This window comes from Phyllobates terribilis, unplaced genomic scaffold, assembly GCF_046119375.1.
Source record: "Phyllobates terribilis strain yellow unplaced genomic scaffold, ASM4611937v1 Scaffold_3__8_contigs__length_932513732, whole genome shotgun sequence".
Taxonomy (NCBI): Eukaryota; Metazoa; Chordata; class Amphibia; order Anura; family Dendrobatidae; genus Phyllobates; species Phyllobates terribilis.
In genome coordinates, this window is record NW_027362763.1 from 908,792,172 (window position 1) to 908,812,304 (window position 20,133).

Genomic DNA, 20,133 nt, shown 5'->3' on the forward strand with positions numbered 1-20,133 from the left:
TCTACTGTGGCAGTAAGGAGCACCGGATCCGTACCTGCCCGGAGAGGTCGGGAAACGCCTGTGTCTAGGTTCGGTCAGAGAGGTCGACCTAGACAAGAATAAATCCTCTCCATCTCTGCTGCTGTCAGTCTCAATTATCTGCGGGGAGAATCGTTATTTCGAACTAGCCCAACTTGACTCTGGAGCGGCCGGGAATCTTATTTCACAGGCCCTGGTAGAAAAATACCGCATTCCCACCAAACCTCTGGCTATACCATTATCTGTCGCTGCTGTGGATGGGGGCCTCTTACCACGTCCCATCCAACTCATCACCGAATCCATAACTCTGCAGGTGGGAATGCTGCATTCTGAGAGCATCTCTTTTCATGTTCTGCCTGGACTCTCTCACGCCCTCTTACTAGGTCTACCTTGGCTCCAAAGACATGCACCCGTGCTTGACTGGCAGACCGGAGAAGTCCATCGCTGGGGACAGCACTGTCATAAGACTTGTTTGGTTCCTGTTCATCCCGCCCGTCCTTCTCCTACCCCAACTAATCTACCTGGACTTCCGATTCCCTATTGGTCATTTGCTGATGTCTTTAATAAAAAGGAGGCAGAGACATTACCCCCTCATAGACCATACGACTGTCCTATAGACCTGTTACCCGGTACTACGCCTCCCCGTGGGCGTATTTACCCATTGTCCGCTGCTGAGACCCGGTCGATGTCCGAATATATTGAGGAGAATTTGGCCAGGGGATTCATCCGGAAATCTACCTCCCCGGCGGGAGCAGGCTTCTTTTTCGTAAAAAAGAAGGACGGCTCTCTCCGTCCCTGTATAGACTATAGAGGCCTTAACCAGATCACGGTGAAGAATAAGTACCCCCTTCCGCTCATTCCAGAATTATTTGATCGTCTGAGGGGGGCTAGAATCTTCACCAAACTGGACCTCCGTGGGGCGTACAACCTGGTCCGTATCCGTCAAGGGGATGAATGGAAGACTGCATTCAACACCCGGGACGGCCACTATGAATATCTGGTAATGCCCTTTGGTCTCTATAACGCTCCTGCCGTCTTTCAAGAGTTGGTCAATGACATCTTCCGGGACCTTCTCTACTCCTGCGTAGTGGTGTACCTGGACGACATCTTGGTCTTCTCTCCAGATCTCCAGACTCACCGGAGAGACGTTCGTCAGGTTCTGCTCAGGCTCAGGCAGAATCACCTCTTCGCTAAATATGAGAAGTGCCTCTTTGAGCAGACCTCGCTTTCGTTTTTGGGCTACATTATTTCTCAGACCGGCCTACGAATGGATCCAGAGAAACTGTCTGCCATCGAGAAATGGCCCCGACCGGAGGGGTTGAAGGCCATTCAGCGGTTCCTGGGCTTCGCCAACTACTACCGCCTCTTCATACCGCACTTCTCTTCCCGGACTGCCCCAATTTCCGCGCTCACCCGTAAGGGCACTAATCCCAGAGAGTGGCCGCCCGAAGCAGAGGAGGCCTTTCTTTCCTTAAAACAGGCCTTCTCTTCCGCCCCGGTGCTGCATCGCCCAGATGGCAACAAGCAGTTCTTCCTGGAGGTTGACGCCTCCTCCTCTGGAGCCAGAGCGGTACTTACCCAAAAATCATCTTCCGGGAGAATGGTAACTTGTGGCTTCTTCTCCGAACTCTTCTCCTCTTCTGAGCGCAACTATTCCATAGGAGATCGAGAGTTATTGGCCATCAAGCTGGCATTGGAGGAGTGGCGTTACCTGCTCGAAGGGGCTCTTCACCCGGTAATAATTTACACTGACCACAAGAACTTGGCTTACCTCCAGCATGCCCAGAGATTTAACCCGCGCCAAGCTCGGTGGTCCTTGTTTTTTGCTCGCTTTGATTTTATTCTTCATTTTCGCCCGGCTGACAAAAACATCAAGGCGGACGCCTTGTCCCAATCCTTTCTGGTGTCTGATCTCGAGGAAGAACCGAAACACATCATCGATCCCGCCAGAGTAATGCAGGTGGCTCCCGTGAGTCTAAATCGTCTCCCTCCCGGTAAGACGTTCCTATCAGTACCTGATCGGGAGAAGATCCTACACTGGGGTCACTCATCTAAACTAGCTGGCCACGCCGGTCAGAAAAAGACCCTCCAGCTTATTACCCGGCACTACTGGTGGCCTACCCTGCACAAGGACGTAATAGACTTTGTTTCTGCCTGTGTGTCCTGCGCCCGCAACAAAGTTCCGAGACATCTGCCAGCCGGCCGCCTCCTTCCGCTCCCAGTACCTGCTGCCCCCTGGCAGCATATAGCAATGGACTTTATAACTGATCTCCCCGTCTCTGCCGGTTGTACGGTCATTTGGGTGGTCGCTGACCGCTTTTCCAAGTTGGCTCATTTCGTTCCCCTGCCAGGCCTCCCGTCTGCACCCGAGCTGGCTAAAGACTTTATCCGCCACATCTTCCGTCTTCATGGCCTGCCCCTCCACATCGTGTCGGATCGTGGGGTACAGTTCACCTCACGCTTCTGGAGAGCCACTTGTAAACTGCTAGACGTCACCCTGGACTTCTCCTCCGCTTACCACCCACAGTCTAATGGTCAAGTGGAGCGGATCAATCAGAACCTGACCTTTTACCTCCGGCACTTCGTTAATGCCCACCATTCAGACTGGGTGGATCTCCTGCCATGGGCCGAATTTTCTTACAACAATCACGAGAGCGAATCTTCCTCCAAATCCCCGTTTTTTGTTGTCTTCGGTCAGCATCCTCGGATCCCATTTCCCGTCTCCACCTCGGTGGACAATCCGGCTGCGGAATCTCTTAACAAATTTTCCTCCATATGGGAGAGTACCCGGTCCGCACTCCTTCTGTCTTCCGAGCGTATGAAAAGACATCCTGACAAAAAACGTCTGGATCCTCCTCAATTCCGTCCAGGGGATAAGGTCTGGCTCTCGTCCAAGTATGTCCGGCTCAAGATTCCTTCCTATAAGTTAGGGCCTCGGTTCATCGGTCCTCTGGAGGTCATCAGTCAGATCAACCCGGTGGCCTATAAATTGAAACTCCCGGCCAACTTGCGGATCCCTAACTCCTTCCATGTATCTCTCCTCAAACCTGTGGTACTTAACTCTTTTTCCAAGTCTACAGGTACGCCTCCTGCTCCGGTTTCCGCTGAAAACGAATTTGAGGTAGAGAACATTCTGGCCACCAAAAGGGTAAGAGGGAAGACCTTTTTTCTAGTAGATTGGAAGGGGTTTGATCCTGAAGAGAGAACGTGGGAGCCCCGGGAGAACATCCATGCCCCTCTCATCCTAGCTAAATTTCTCTCTGGCCTAAAAAAGGGGGGGCCTAAAGGGGGGGGTACTGTAGCGCCGGCGTCCCTGCCCTCTGCTAGGCAGGGACGCTGTTCCCCTCACCCCTCTGCTCCGAGCCCGGCGTCCTCCTCCCGCTCTGCTGGCAGCGCGCGCTCCTTCCCGGCCACTGTGCTTAGGGCGCGCGCGCGCTCCCTCCCTCTTAAAGGGGCCGCGCGCGCCGTCCTAAGGAGTCCCCGGCCAATGGCCGGAGGACTTCACCATATATAAGGCACCTCCTCCAAAATGGAGGTGCCCGAGCAATGTTGTTGCACTGTTCACTACTCTGCTTCAGCCCTCAGGTCCCGTTGCCAGTTACCTGCCAGAAACCTGCCAGTTTGCTGTCTGTTTCCTGCCTGACATTCCTCCTACCTGCTTGCTAGCCTGAGGTCCGACGGTCTGCCTTCCTACTCCTGTCAGTCTGTCTATGGACCAGCTTGCCCGCTCACCTGGGAGCGCACATCTGCTACCTGCCTGCTAGCCTACCTGGAGGCTCTGCCGTCACGTGCTGTGACCACCTGCCATTCCAGAGACTCCTGCCCGCTCACCTGGGAGCGCTCATCTGCTGCCTGTCTGTTGGCCTACCTGGAGGCTCCGCCGTCACGTGCTGTGACCACCTGCCATTCCAGAGACTCCTGCCCGCTCACCTGGGAGCGCTCATCTGCTGCCTGTCTGTTGGCCTACCTAGAGGCTCCGCCGTCACATGCTGTGACCACCCGTTTATCCAGAGACTCTCGCTTGCTCACCTGGGAGCACACATCTACCATCTGCCTGCTAACCTACCTGGAGGCTCAGCCATCACAGGTCGTACCTACCCTTTACCCAGAGACTGCCCCGGTCACTTGCCGTGACCTCCTGCCCGTTCATCCAGAGACTGCCCCGGTCACTTGCCGTGACCTCCTGCCCGTTCATCCAGAGACTGCCCCGGTCACTTGCCGTGACCTCCTGCCCGTTCATCCAGAGACTGCCCCGGTCACTTGCCGTGACCTCCTGCCCGTTCATCCAGAGACTACCCCGGTCACTTGCCGTGACCTCCAGCCCGTTCACCCAGAGACTGTCCCGTTCACCTGCTGTGACTGCCTGCCCGTCTTCCCTGGTCGCCACCCGCTCCCTTACAAGGACCGCCCCCTTGTATAGTAGCTCAGAGGTTCCGCCTCCCAGACCCGTTACAGTGTGGCACGTGGTACCGGTAGTATTTCAGAGAATACCACCTTGGAGGTCCTTGCTTTCAGCTTGCAGCCTAATTCCCTGAAATCATCTTTAAGGACCTTCCACCTACCTCTAACTTTGTCATTTGCGCCAATGTGCACCATGACCGCTGGGTCCTCACCAGCCCCTCCCAGTAATCTGTCAACCCGATCAGCGATGTGCCGGACTCGAGCGCAAGGTAGGCAGCACACTGTTCGACGATCACTGTCTTTGTGACAGATTGCCCTATCTGTTCCCCTAATAATTGAGTCCCCCACTACCAGCACCTGCCTGGCCTGCCCTACTCTCCTATTTCCCTCTTTACTGGAGCTGACACTCCTCCGGCTTTCAGAGGACATGCCTTGCTGCAGTAGTGCTACCCCTGTACCGTCACTCCCCTCATCTGCCAACTTTGCAAACTTATTGGGGTGTGCCAGATCAGGACTAGCCTCCCTGGCACTCTTCCGTCTACCACCCCTTCTAACTGTCACCCAACTAGCGACCTCACTGTCCTGCAGCTCCCGACTACCACCCTCCCCCACATCTACCCCAGTGAGCTGCTGCTCAGTGAGCACCGGACTCCTTTCCATGTTGTCAATGGATCTCAGTGTTGCCAGCTGCTCATTTAGATCCAGTATCTGGGCTTCCAAACGCACAACGTGCACACATCTCGCGCAGCAGTAAGCAACCTCGACCGGCTGTTCAAGGAATACATACATGTGGTAAGATGTACACTGGATAGCATTGTCAATAATGGAGCTCATTTCCTAATGGGGATTGCAATATACAGAATGTTAAGTAAAAAGTAAAGAATTAATGAAATACAGTCAGCAATTCAGTCCAAAGTCCTCTCTTCCAAACTCCCTGAATACAAAGTCACTGAAATACAAGTCACACACTTACTTTCGTTCGCACTTACGCTCCGGACACACGCAGCTCGTTCACACTCGCGAACTAAGAGATTTAAAGAGTTTTTTTTTTTTCCCTTTTCCAGCAATACACCCTTCACCTCAATGCACTTCCTAAGGGAGCTTTAAAAGGTAGTCTTAACACAGTGTTTGCCATATTAGATACACTGTTACACGGATTACATGGGTTATCGTAATGTACTTTATTTTCCAAAGGTGCTCTGATCCTAAACTCAAAGTTGGTCCCAGCAACTCTACTTCTGGCTTGTGCCCTGCATAAAGTGTTCCCTGTTTCTGCACATTATCTGCTCTTTTGTGAGGGGCTGACTACTCATTTCAAAAGGACCTGTCACCTGCTCAAAAAAATGTAGTTAAATACACTGTAAAAATCCTTATGCCCCCTTGATTCAGCTGTTTTTTTTATTCTTGTGCCGCTCCATTGCTGAGATATACACATTTGTTGCTTTTGGAGTGCAATATGTAAAATCTCTGCTTGTAGTTCAACTGGGCATTTCTTCATAGTCTTCTCTGGGGGCATGCTCTCCCACCACTCCCTCATAGACACTGTCAGTCACAACTCAGAGGCATCTCAGGCTGACAGACTGCATAGTTGCCGAGCAATGATTGGAAGCATCTGGGAATGAGGGGTGAAAGCACACCCCCCATAGTAGACTGTGAAGAAATGTCCTATTGGCCTGCAAGCAGAGATTTCACATAGTGTGCTCAGAAGAAAAAAATGTGAATAGCTCAGCAATGGAGTGACACAGTGCATAACAGAAAAGAGTGGCAGAAGGAGAGGAGCTAAGAGATTTTTGCAAGGTATTTAAAGGGGTTGCCCACTACTAGGATAACCCTTTCTTCTTTGCCCCCATTTAAATAAAAACACTTATACTAGCCTCCTGTGCTGACACCTTTCTAGCAGTGTCTACATTCGCATTCCCTGGGCTCACGTGAGGTTGTTGCATCACATGAGCCCTTCACCCTGGGGCGTTACCAGCACGGTCGCAAAGGGCAGGACCGGGCCCGTGAATGTTAGGGGTCCACTGACACCTCCACAAACTTCAACTGGATGTGCGCCTTCGTCCCAGTCTATCACATAGGGATAGGGAAATGTGCAGCCATTCGGAAATCCATAGGGTCACTGTGTTTAGTCTCCACACGTAGCAGGGGCCTGGCTGGATCCGTTGACACCAGAACCGGCTCCATAGGATCGTCCATTAAAGAGTTATGACCCATCTTAGTTTCTGGAGTTTCTAGCTGCTTGAAGCTGGGGGTGCAGATTTGGGTCCAGCCCAGGGGGCAGAGGGGTGGTGACCCAGAGGGGTTGAAAAGCTCCTGCAGCTCTTGGCCTATTGCTCTTTCACTGGGAGGTTGCGACGACACATCGTGGGGGAGAAGACACTCGACAGAGGGGACCACAAGCCTCCCATGTAGCAGCCCTCCCCCACAAGCCAGGCCTTTTACCTGACCAGTAACTGACTCTTAATATCTGCATACTTTTGTACCACTACTATTGTGTTTGCACCTCTGACCATTATGTATGTATAACCCTTATGTATATAGTGAATTGTCTAGTGTGCCCTTAAGGCGATTAAATATATAATTTAACCTTGGGCTGCTCTTTTATCTCGATCCATGAATCCACACGTCTGTTGTTCAGTTCAACTTACATGCTACTGGGGTTGATTTCTGGTCCGATATAATTTCCGTTACGAACCGGGGCTTTAGTCTAATAGGAACTGGTGGCAGCTTTACTGGGCTGATAAGGTTCTGTTTCACTGGGGTCAGTCAGAGGGGCCTCTCAGCCTGTCAGAGGTGTGAGCAAGTGTGGTGCCACATCAGTTACTGATTGGGCCACCTCTGTTTACTCCTGGTACCTTCCTGAGCCCTTACCTTCCTGAACACATTGGTGCAATGTGCAGATCCGTATCACATGATCCGTCTGACATAATAGTGAGGCGCGATGGGGATCCTTCACTTGTGTTGGCAATGGTGGGGTTCTGCGTGATCTCTCTGGTGCCATTCTTCACAGACATATACCAGGATAGGGGATATATATACCAAGATGGAGCCCAAGATAAGGCATGTAAAATTGTGGGCACCCCTTGCCAAAATTACTGTTACTGTGAACAGTTAAGCAAGTTGAAGATAAAATGATGGTATTATGTTTGTATCAAGAATTTGTTGAAATTTCATTGAATCCCTTCTTTCCTCTACCTATGAAATGTTCCCCGTGCCATTGGCTGCAGCAAAACAACAAAGCGTGATTGATCCACGCCCATGCTTAATGGTTGGGGAGATGTTCTTTTCCTGAAATTCTGTGCTCTTTTTTCTCCACACATACCTTTGATCTTTGTGGCCAAAGTGTTCTATTTTAACTTCATAGGTCCACAGGACGTGTTTCCAAAATGCATCAATCTTGTTTAGTTGTTCTTTTGCATACTTCTGACTTTGAATTTTATGGTGAGGGCACAGGAGAGGTTTCCTTCTGATGACTATTGAAGGCTATATTTGGCAGGTGTCTCTGAAGTAGAACAATGTGCCACAACTCCAGAGTTTGCTAAATCTTTCTGAAGTCAAGCGGGGGTTTTGATTTGCCTCTTTAGCAATCCTACGAGCAGCTCTCACTGAAATTTAGCTTGGTCTTCCAGACCTTATCTTGATCTCCACTGTTCCGGTTAACTGCTATTTCTTAATTACATTTCGAACTGATGAAAGGTCAATTTGAAAACGCTTTTCTATATTTTTAGAACTTTCTCCTGCTTTGTGGGCCTTCACATTTTTCATTTTCAGATTTCTAGGCAGCTGCTTAGAAGAATCCGTGGCTGCTGTTTTTTGGCACAAGGTTAGAGGAGGCAGGGTTTTAACAAAGCTGGGAGATTTGCATCACCTAACCTTTTCTAACGATGATAGACCCTAACAGGCTGAATTAAGGTCTGAAACCTTGGTCAAAGTTATCTGAGCACACAAATCTCCAAAGGTGCCCCAACTTTTACATTGGCCCATTTTCGTTTGTGCAATTTTTAAAATATAAAAGATGAGAATGTGTATATATAGATATATATATATTTTTTTGCGTAAAATACAAAGGAAAAGTGTCACCTTTAACTTTAGGCCTTTTATAGATAATTTCAACTTGCATAACCGTTCCCAATAACAGTAATTTTGACCGGGGTGCCCAAACTTTTACATGCCACTGTATATACCTGGATGGGATCCAGGATAAAGGACATGTATACCAGGAAGGGGCCAGGAAGAGGAACATATATACCAGGATGGAGGACATATACCAGGATTGGGCCAGGATGAGAGACACATATATATACCAAGATGGTGTTTGGGGTGGGGAGCCCAGTCCAAATCTTACATCGGGGCCCATTGAACTCTAGTTACGCCATTGACTGCACCCCATCAGGGCTGGTGTCACTGTCCCCACCTTTGGACGTATAAGTAATGAAGAGGAAGTGAGCGGCCACACGGATGACACACTAATGGTAAAAACAGACACACAGATAACACACTGATGCACAACACTGATTGGCACTGGTACCATTTTTGAAAGTACATGTTTAAACACAAGTGTGTGAATGAGGCCTGCAATGCTGTATAACAGAGCAGCATTTCTTCTAGGTCAGACAGTCTCTGTAGTACAGTACCCTAATAATACAAGCATGTACTGATCTGCACTACTGCATGTGACACTGTACAGGCTGCTCCCCAAGAATATGACATTTAGGTCTTAGTTCACACAGCTTTTTGGTCAGTACTTCGCTATAAAGTTACAGGACAAAAATACATTAAAATGTAACGATGTCACGGGTGTGTCAGAGGTGACAGACAGTCATCCTGCAGTGGTTTGCAGGAGATCTCCACTTTTGGCAATGCAGACAGCTGCCTAGATAGGAGGCTGTCTTTAGCGACTACCTCCCTCTGGCCTGGGTGTATATATACCTGATCTCTCCAGGTGGGCGTCGCCGGTTATACTCACTTCTACTTGGAACTTGGCTGAAGCAGCATCACGTCCTCTCTGGAGTCTTGAGGCCGTGTGCCCTGTTGGAGTTTCCTCTAAAGCTAAGTTGTTATTCCCTTGTGTTGTCTTCCCTTTTTGTCTTTAGAGTGCTAGCGGAGGTTGACTAGTGCTTATCTCTTCCACCCCCGCTATAGCCTTACGCCAGGGATAGTAGGGCAAGGCACGTGATCGGCGACAGCTGTGGAGGCTGTATAGGGACGTTACGGGGAGAAAGGGTGACGCTAGTCCAGATTAGGAGGTCACCTCTCCCCCCCTCCTTCCCTAGTGTCTGGGCTCCCTTTCCCCTCTGTGTTGCACTCACACCTGGCATGACAAACGATTACTGGAAACTAGGTTAATATGATAAACTCTTGTATATTTTTATGAAAAAGTGAGTATTTCTCAAAATAAATATCCAATCTGTTATTTTGAGACAAAGGTTTGATCTACACATGAAGTAACTGCATATCTAATGGGGAATAAACCAGCAGATTATGAGAGAAGTTCTGAGATGACTGTAAAAAGACTCTGGAATAACGGGGCTTTTTAACATCAGTATGACGTTAATAATATGTGATATTTGTGTTTTCTATAGTAAATATGGTTCATGTTTGTATGCACATTAGACAAACAGACTATCACTTTTATTCTCCTTTGTCATTATGTATCTATATGTGTCATTTCATTCTACAGACAGCTCCGTATTGGGAGAGAGTGGAGGACTTCATATACCTACCCTACTGGCAGAAGATAGAGACCACAGACATGTTCCGCACTTTCTAGAAAACATAGGAGCAAGTCCAACTCCAAGCATTCAGTTGACTCGGCCTTCCCCACGCATCAAATTTAATCCCACAGTGCCCATTATTGTTCTCTCTGAGCACAAATATATCAAGTTCAATTGTTCCATTGAAGTTCCTAATCTGGATAGTGGAGAACAGATAACATGGTGGAAGAACGGACAGTTGATCTCACATTCTGATCGCATCTCTGTCCAGTCTTTTGAAATCCCTGATGGTGTGATAACCACTATGCTTTCGTTATTCAGGTAAGACTTAGAGAAATACATTTAAATCCACATTTCTATTAGACTCATGATACATTCTTATACTATATGATATATAATATAATAGCTATATGACTACAGCCTGGAATAGAATAATACAGTTGACCTGTTCGTGGAAATATTGGAATAGTTATTGGTCAGTAAGCCCTGTGCCATCCAATGGTAACATATAGTTGTCAGCACTTAAAGGGATTGTCCACCACTGGACAACCTTTTTTTAATGTCTCTAACGTGCCTAGTATAATAAAGAAAAGCATACTTAGTTCCCGGACCAGCTCCGCTCTGATTGTTGTGTTTCCCGATAATCATTTTTTATATCACGTGAGTGCTGCAGCCAATCAGTGGTCACTGATGGGCAAGAGCCTTCACGGTTCCATCGGATGAAAAGTTCCAAGGCACATATTGGGGACCTTGAAAAGGGGCTTTCTAGTAGTGGGCAACCACTATAACGCCATTCAAATATCTAGAGCTGTAATCTCTATTCACTGATTCTGGGTAAAAGTAAGTAACAAACTCTATGGGCTGCATAAATATTACCTTTAACCTTGACTAGTCCACACAACTTTATTCTGTCATTCAGTTTTGCCAAAAGTACTAAGGCAATGATTTTTTAATTTTAACACTGTTTATTCTTTTGGATTAAGCATTATAGGTGTACAGAGGTCTGATAATGGCACATATACCTGCAAGTTAGCAATCAAAGATGAAGAAATAGTATCAGATCCTATCTACATTCAGGTGGAGGGTAAGAAACTCAAGATGTGAATTGTTAATTTATTCTCATTCAAATACTTTCTGATCACCCTGGGTTTCTGCATACACAGGTGTATATGTAAAGGGGTTTTCCAGATTGACCCAGGGTTCAGCTCAGGGGTGGAGGGGGGCGAAACATCTTGAGTGGGCCCCTAACCAGGTAACCCTGATTACAATTATGGTGGCGCAGCCTAATTGTGGGTATAGGGGAACCCCAACAGATGACTATGCTGTTACTGAAAATAAATCCCTATACAAAGACCAACATAAATTTTACTGCCATATGGTGACCATATAGTGGTAGAACATGTAAAAGATAACAGTTCAATTATAGATGGTGACTTACAGTTGACGTTCTTTCTTATGGAGTCGTTCACTTAGTCCGTCTTTTCCATCTGGCCCAGACCGACATGACAACTTCTTCCAGCCAGGACTCCTCTACAGAGTTTACAACAAAGATACATTGTAATTCTCACATTTCCAGCACCGTCCCCATTTATTCCCAACCAGCACAAACTCCTCATCCTGCTATCACCCCAATGCTGAGCCATTGCTGTCGTATGTATCCATATTACTGCTCCTCTTAGTGCTCCACATAATAAAACCCATCACTGTGCACCTTACAAGGTAAAATGCCTCCTTTTTGCCCTTTAGATGATAAAAATTTTCCCTGGAAAATATTAATGCCCTGTACAAGGGCCCTAGATAAATGTCCACATTTTGTCCCTAGAAAATAATAATGCCCCATGTGCATCTTTGATGATCACAATACACGGAGTGCCCCTATAACAATAATGGCTCACATAGTAGCCCCCACACTGTATAATGGCACCCACACAATGGCTGTCTTAGTAGTTCCCGTCCTCTATGAGGGCTCCCACATTTTATAATGACCCCCATAGTAGCCCTTAGACTGTATAATGACCCACACATTGTACGATGACCCCCACAATAGCATCCACACTGTATAATGGTCCTCACAGTGTATAATAGCAAACAGACTGAATAATAGTCCCCACAGTAGCCCCCAAACTGTATAATGACCCCCATAGTAGTCCCCACACTTTGAGTGCCCCCAGATTGTATGAGGACCCACCACAGTAGCCCCCAAACTGTATAGTGGTCCACACACTGTATAATGCCCCCCACAGTAATCCCCACACTGTATAATACAGGGCTGTGGAGTCGGTAAGCCAAACTACCGACTCTGACTCCTGAGCGTGTACATAAAGTGCAGCAGAGATTCAACTCAACTAAAAGCCGAGATCCTTAGATCAGAAACAGAACAGACATTTATAGGACATTTCTTAACTTTTCCAAATTCTTATGTAAACATTTACATTGTGCCGGCGCTTGCACAGGATGTGAGTCCTGGTACAGGGCGATTATTTCCTGTGTATAAGCTGTTGCCTTGGCCAGTGTATCACAGTGCCCATCTGTAAAGCACCGGCGTAAAGTGACCTGTGCTCTACCGTAGGGCTTAACTGTACAGTATCTGCCAATGCGATCGACCCTCTACCCCCTCCCCGGTAGCTACACTACTAGTCTGACCATATTGATGAGCTATGCTTAAATTATGTCATACATACCTGATTGGCACTTTCAGTGATCAGTTGTTTTCAGCACATACAATGGCACACATTTGTGGAAGTATTTTGTAGTATGGTATCCCAGAGAAAATGTTGATTTACATGGAAAACTAAAGGTACACTGACAAATCTGATGGGGTGTACTCATTTATGTTGAGCACTATCTATCCTATTAGGTTTCATTCTTACTACAAAATAGAGTTGTACTCATGTAATTTCCCTTTCATTTAGGCCTTCCATATTTCATTCGGCAACCAGAGACATTAAATGTCACTAGGAACACGCCATTTAATCTCACCTGTGAGGCTGTAGGACCTCCTGAACCTGTGGAGATTTACTGGTATCAAAATAGTACACGGCTTAATGATATTGCTGACGTGTCACCAGCTGTACTTCATGTATCAGGTAAGTCGACCTCTGACCACAGTTTTAAAAGTTTACCCTCACTCTTAAAGTGAACCTGTCATCAGGATTGTGCTAAGTAACCTAATGGCAGTGTGAGGTTGGCGCCATTACACTGATTAAAGCCTGATACGTGGATTGATGAAATCCGTCTTGTGGTTGTTGTTTAATCTTTATTTGCAGTTTGGAGATAATTAGATTCTCGTGCTTTGGGGCGGGTCTGTGGGTGGGACTTTCATTGGTGCTCTGGCATTACCTTCATCATTGTGACTTAAATGACAGGTCATTGATCCTTCAGTGACCTGCCTCCTATTTTAAATACTGCGCTTGCGCAGTTCATATTGTAATCTTCTTTTTTTAAAAAAATAATAATAATTTTTTTCCTCTAGCAAAATGGCGCACGCGCATTAACATCTATCGCTTGCTGATAGATGCTACTGCGCACGCGCCGTGGCCATTTTCTTAGAGCCAAAAAATATTTGGCTCCAGAAAAATGGCTGTGGCTTGTGCGCAGTAGCATCTATCAGCAAGCGATAGATGCTACTGCGCATGTGACGCACCCCCTGGGCCATGTGCAAGGGATACCCGGAGCCGGATCTGGATGGGGGTAGTAGTCCTTGTGGCGGTGACCCGGTCCGTGCCCAGGGTGTCAAACTAAGTGGCAGTCTATGGCAGTAGATGTTAACTTGGATGTCGACTACGCCACCCGTTGAGTACGGCTTTGCAGCCGCCGCTGCAGAACAGTCCGCTGAGGCCGGTGGTATGGGTGCAGCGATGATGGTATAACCCCCAACGGGAGGGGTATGGCCTCAGGGCAGCAGGTGAAGATGATGGGGGTTGTGACGGTCAGTAAGAAGAGTCAGAGTCAGGAGATGCAGTTTCAGGGGTTTTACTCACAAGTGTTCTCTCAGTCACTCTGGCCTTGAGTGACCACCCGAGCCGTGCTGCGTCCACCAGGTCCTGGACTCGGCTAACCCCCAGGCAGTTCTGAAGCGTGGTCCTGAGCTCCCTTCTCTCTCTCTGTCTCTGGCCGTTCCCACCAGGGATCCACCTTTGGCCGGCTCCCTCGGGTCTCTTAGTGGTCAAACCTCCTCTGGGCTCCCTGACCCTATACTTGGTGTGCCTTTCTGGTGGATTTGGTGAGGGTCGTGGCAAATCTTGACCACGACCTCCGGTTCCTGGCTGAGGATAAGTGGCCTCCACCAGTTCGGGTTCCGGTACCCGTGTCCGCCAACCCTTCACCCTTTCTGGTCTGTTTCTGGGTTCTTGGGGTTCCCTCTGTCTTTCTCTCTGGGTCCTTCTTTCTCCTCTCTCCTCTGCAGGCTTAGCTCTGGAGCTGGGCCGAGCCGGAGCCACAGCTCCCTGTCAGCCCTCCTGGCTGAACTCTTCTGCTCTGCTCCTCAGGCTAAAAAGACCCTGTCCTAAGATGGTGCCCACCATATATACTCCCTCTATGTGTGAGCCCAGGTGACTAGCACCCAATGAGCTCCTAGCTTTACCCAGACTACTCCCCCTATCTGCCCCTACACTACTGGGATGTTCCACCCCCCTCCCACTCCAGCCAGGGACAGACGCTGTCGTACCTGCACATATACTGGTGGGAGTACCGTAGTTCTGTCCCCCGGAAATGGGATGTATGTAGTGCATGCAGCCTACTGAGCTCAGTCCCACACTCCATCCTTACCCGGGAGTGGAATACCACACCTCTGGAGTGAGGTGCAATACCCCTGTAGCAGCCGAGTCCTCAGGGTGCTACATTCCCCCCTGGTAAATCACAGCACGTCCTCGGGCTGTAAAAGAGCAAAAACATAAAACATACAAGCTTTTTAAAGTGCACTACATATAAAATATATAAACAGTAACCTTCAATCATCCCTTTATGGGAGGTACTTCTCTTTTAAAATGTTACGGACACATCATAAAACACTATTAACTCTTTCATCATAATAAAACTTTTCATATACAACATTTTTGACCTCTGGCCACTTGTGCAAATTGTGACCAGGTAAGTGCCACAGTCTCTGGTAGAAAAAACTGTTTCCTATAAAACCGGTAGGGGGCACTTTAGGAAGCGCAACTATATACAAGGGATATGGCCGCTCTCAGTCCTCGGCCAGTGGGAAAAGGGGATGGCTGCTCACAGTCCTCAGCCTGTGGGGAGATGGGACACACTGGAACAGTTCACTGGTCCCAACGGGGACTATAATGGTAACAGTTATTGTACCTTCACGGGTAACTATTTACAGTGCTCCTACTGTACATCAGTAGCGGCGTCCTCCTGCTCCTTCCTCCGTGTACCCTTCAGACCCGTCCGGGTCCTCTTGCTCCTCCTGACACCTCAGCTCTTTCTCTGTCAGTCGGTGTACATGAAGGGCATAGGGTCCTTTGGCACATTGGTGCCGGGTGAAGGTGACCTCATCACCCAGGTAAAGGTCACGACCTCTGTGTCCCTCCGGTAGGTGGGACTCGACATCTCTTCTGGTCACGAAGACGTCGCCGGGGGTGTGATGATCTCTGATGAAGCCCCAACCGTGCTGCAGTTGGAATTTGATTACAGTCCCGGTGGCACGGGGACCGTGGGCTGCACGGGGGTTCCTTCGGGTCCGGCTCTTTTGTTCTGCACTCTTTACTTGCAGCCGCTCCTCGCGGACCCGTCTCTCTCTCCGTTCTCGCTCAAAGACTTTCAACTGCTGGCGGCAGCACTCCGCACGCTCCGCTGCAGCCGCCCGGGTCTCTTGAGTGAACCCGATGAGGTCTCCTCCTGCGGGGTCCCACTCAAACTGCGCCTCCTCTAACGAGAGCGGGGTCATCTTGACGGGCGCCGGAACCGGGATTAGGGGCTCATCCAGGGGTCTTTCTTTCCGGAGTCGGGGATGGTGGTACTCCGGTGGCCACGCAAAGGGCTGCCCATCCGGGCAAGTGTGCTGGGCAAACAAGTCTTCACCCAGGTGCGGCACAGTGGAAGTTGAGGGCGCGGTGGTGGCAGCGACGCCCGGGATCACTAGGCCTTGCGACCAGGCTTGGGGTACCCTGAAGGTAAAGGGCACCGTGAAGACGGCGGCGCCCGGGGGCACTCGGCCTTGCGACCAGGCCGGTGGCGTCTCCTGCTTGGCCGCGCTCAGGGCTGAGGCGCGTAAAGTCACAGGGGGCGTGGTCGCGGCTCCTGCTTGGGGCCTAGTCTGGAGCGGTAGCGGTGCGGCAACGGGCACGATCAGTGGGACTTCGGGCTCTGCGACGGGGAGCAGGGGTAGGCTTACGGTGGCTGGGCTCGGGGTAGTGACGTCCCCTTTACTTGCCTCCGTCTCTTCAGCTCCCTCTGCGGCGTCGTCTCCGGCCTCCGTCCCTTCTGCTTCCTCTTCAGGGGCAGGCGTGCTCCTCGTTGCGGGTGGTGTGCTCCGCTGGCGGGCTCCAGCCTGCTGGGCCATCTCCCTGCTCCACTCCGTCAGCGTTTCTCGCTGCACCTGGGCCATCCTCCGTGCGAGGCCCTCCAGCGCGGTCTGTGCACGCTCCCGGTCTCGGGGGAGCTGGGCCAGGATCTCCACTAGGTCTTGTGGGGTGGTGGCTTGCATCAGGCTCCTGACCACAGGGTCGGTGCTGCCTGCCTCTCCCTCCATCTCCGGGTACGGCTCCACCAGACTTCTCCAAGCTGCTCCCATCTTCTCTCTTTTGTTCTGTCTCCGCCCCCATTGAGGGCGGTCCTCGGGCAACTTGGTGATTGTCAGTTCCAGGGGCAGACCCCCCACGCTGATGGACATCTCAATCATTGCAGTCTCTGCTGGTGGGGGCGGTCTTCGTTTTTGGCGCCATTCTTGGTCCTGGCCCACGATGGGAGGTCGTCTCTTACCACCCTCTGGCACGCCCATAATGGCGCCCGCTCTGCCAGGGCGGGAAATCTTCTTAGATGGCGGGAATCGCTTCCCAGTGGCGGGAAACACTGCAGATGGCGGGAAAAGACTGCAGATGACGGGCAAATGGCGGGAACCGATCCGAGATGGCGTCCGATGGCGGGGACCCTCCGGAACCGGCGAGAGACTTCTTTTTGAGGTAAATGCGAACTTTTCTTCAGGCACGCAGTACCCGATGGTTGCGGGCACGTGATCCTGCCGACTACGCCAAAAGTTGATGCACCCCCTGGGCCATGTGCAAGGGATACCCGGAGCCGGATCTGGATGGGGGTAGTAGTCCTTGTGGCGGTGACCCGGTCCGTGTCCAGGGTGTCAAACTAAGTGGCAGTCTATGGCAGTAGATGTTAACTTGGATGTCGACTACGCCACCCGTTGAGTACGGCTTTGCAGCCGCCGCTGCAGAACAGTCCGCTGAGGCCGGTGGTATGGGTGCAGCGATGATGGTATAACCCCCAACGGGAGGGGTATGGCCTCAGGGCAGCAGGTGAAGATGATGGGGGTTGTGACGGTCAGTAAGAAGAGTCAGAGTCAGGAGATGCAGTTTCAGGGGTTTTACTCACAAGTGTTCTCTCAGTCACTCTGGCCTTGAGTGACCACCCGAGCCGTGCTGCGTCCACCAGGTCCTGGACTCGGCTAACCCCCAGGCAGTTCTGAAGCGTGGTCCTGAGCTCCCTTCTCTCTCTCTGTCTCTGGCCATTCCCACCAGGGATCCACCTTTGGCCGGCTCCCTCGGGTCTCTTAGTGGTCAAACCTCCTCTGGGCTCCCTGACCCTATACTTGGTGTGCCTTTCTGGTGGATTTGGTGAGGGTCGTGGCAAATCTTGACCACGACCTCCGGTTCCTGGCTGAGGATAAGTGGCCTCCACCAGTTCGGGTTCTGGTACCCGTGTCCGCCAACCCTTCACCCTTTCTGGTCTGTTTCTGGGTTCTTGGGGTTCCCTCTGTCTTTCTCTCTGGGTCCTTCTTTCTCCTCTCTCCTCTGCAGGCTTAGCTCTGGAGCTGGGCCCAGCCGGAGCCACAGCTCCCTGTCAGCCCTCCTGGCTGAACTCTTCTGCTCTGCTCCTCAGGCTAAAAAGACCCTGTCCTAAGATGGTGCCCACCATATATACTCCCTCTATGTGTGAGCCCAGGTGACTAGCACCCAATGAGCTCCTAGCTTTACCCAGACTACTCCCCCTATCTGCCCCTACACTACTGGGATGTTCCACCCCCCTCCCACTCCAGCCAGGGACAGACGCTGTCGTACCTGCACATATACTGGTGGGCGTACCGTAGTTCTGTCCCCCGGAAATGGGATGTATGTAGTGCATGCAGCCTACTGAGCTCAGACCCACACTCCATCCTTACCCGGGAGTGGAATACCACACCTCTGGAGTGAGGTGCAATACCCCTGTAGCAGCCGAGTCCTCAGGGTGCTACACATGTGCCGACGCAATTTTGCTGGAGGTGAATTTTTTTTTTTTGTTAAAGACTACAATATGAACTGCACAAGTGCAGTATTTAAAATAGGACTCAGGTCACTGGAGGTTCAGTGACCTGTCATTTAAGCCACAATGATGAAGATAGCAAGAGCACCAAAGAAACGCCCGCCCCAAAGCACGAGCATATCATTATCTCCAAACTGCAAATAAAGATTAAACAACAACCACAAGATGGATTTTATCAACCCAGGCATCATTTTAATCAGTGTAACGGCGCCAACCTTACACTGCCTGAAGGTTACTTAGCACAATCCTGATGACATGTTTGCTTTAAAGGGAATCTGTCCCTAGGATGTACCATCCTAAGCCATCTATATGGTCATGTAGGGCACATAGAAAGTTGAATCAAATGATACCTTGATATCTGTTAACCGATCAATGGATCCTGAGAAATCCATGTTTTTCTTAATATGTAAATGAGCTAGAAAGATCTCTGGAGGCAGAATCTAGGGAAGATCCTACTCTGGAACAGAGATCTTTTTAGCTCATTTACATATTTGAAAAATATGTATTTCTCAGGAACCATTCATCGGAATACAAATATCAGGGTGCCACTTGATTCAGCTTCCTATAACCTGCATACCCATATAGACAGTTTAGGTGGGTTGATCCTAGTGACAGATTCCCCAATGGCACTCCAGCAATGACATTCATTTATGTCATTTTAAGTTAAGGGGTTAAAGAGATTTTCAAAAAACAAGGACACTGTTTCCAAAAGCCCCACTAGTTCATGGATTGTTCCTTGTATTACAACTCAGATGTATTAAAAGTACAAAGGGCTGCTTTGCAGTACTGTACCCAACCAGTAGATAGATAGAAAGCAGATATGTTTCTAGAATCCTGTGCAGCACCTTTAATGCCTACGGACTAACTTATGCTTGAAAATCTCGGTTTAGTCCACAAAACGGCTGTCTTCTTCATGGGTTTATTTTATAGTAGTCTAGTCTGAATTGTGTGGCAAAATTGCTTTTGTAAGAAAAAAATCTATTTTATCCTTCAGCTATTCAGACTCTCTATAACCCTCAAAGTGGGCTCCCCTCATGTGATTTATCTTTTTCACATTCACTAATCCTTCTCTGATTTTCAAGGATTTTTGATTTAAGCATCTTAGAAAATCCGCTCTGCATTTACTGCACATAACAAGAAGAGACATTGACTGGAAACTGTTATTTTTGGAATCCCGTGCAGCATAATAACAGAATTCTATTGTCTGGAGGCTTTTCTATTTTTTTTTCTAGCTGACTGAAATAACCAAGCATTTCTGGTGATTTTAGCATTTTTATAAATGGTTTATCAACTTTATATACGAGTGCAGTGTAGCTGCTGGGGTAGGATGAACGACAAACCAAAGACACATTCTTCGAAAGGCCTAAAGATAAAGATGACACATTTTCTGTGTATTTTAGAAAAAAATATTGTTATTTTTTACATTTTAAAAATTACAAAAAGGAAAATGGGCTGATGCAAACGTTTGGGCATCTTTGGAAATTTGTATGCTCAGTTAACTTTGACCAAGCTTTTAGACCTTAAT

The 20,133-nt window shown here is 49.2% G+C and overlaps 1 protein-coding gene across 1 annotated transcript in view; it reads left to right on the forward strand.

Annotated features, from left to right (window-relative positions):
• The window catches only part of MERTK (MER proto-oncogene, tyrosine kinase), a 150,212-nt gene that overhangs the window by 23,533 nt on the left and 106,546 nt on the right, over positions 1–20,133 (forward strand). Inside the window, exons 2-4 of the mRNA XM_073672782.1 lie at positions 10,100–10,454; positions 11,117–11,217; positions 13,046–13,219. Coding sequence (XP_073528883.1) covers positions 10,100–10,454; positions 11,117–11,217; positions 13,046–13,219 — 630 coding nt within the window. The remainder of the gene's footprint in view (positions 1–10,099; positions 10,455–11,116; positions 11,218–13,045; positions 13,220–20,133) is intronic.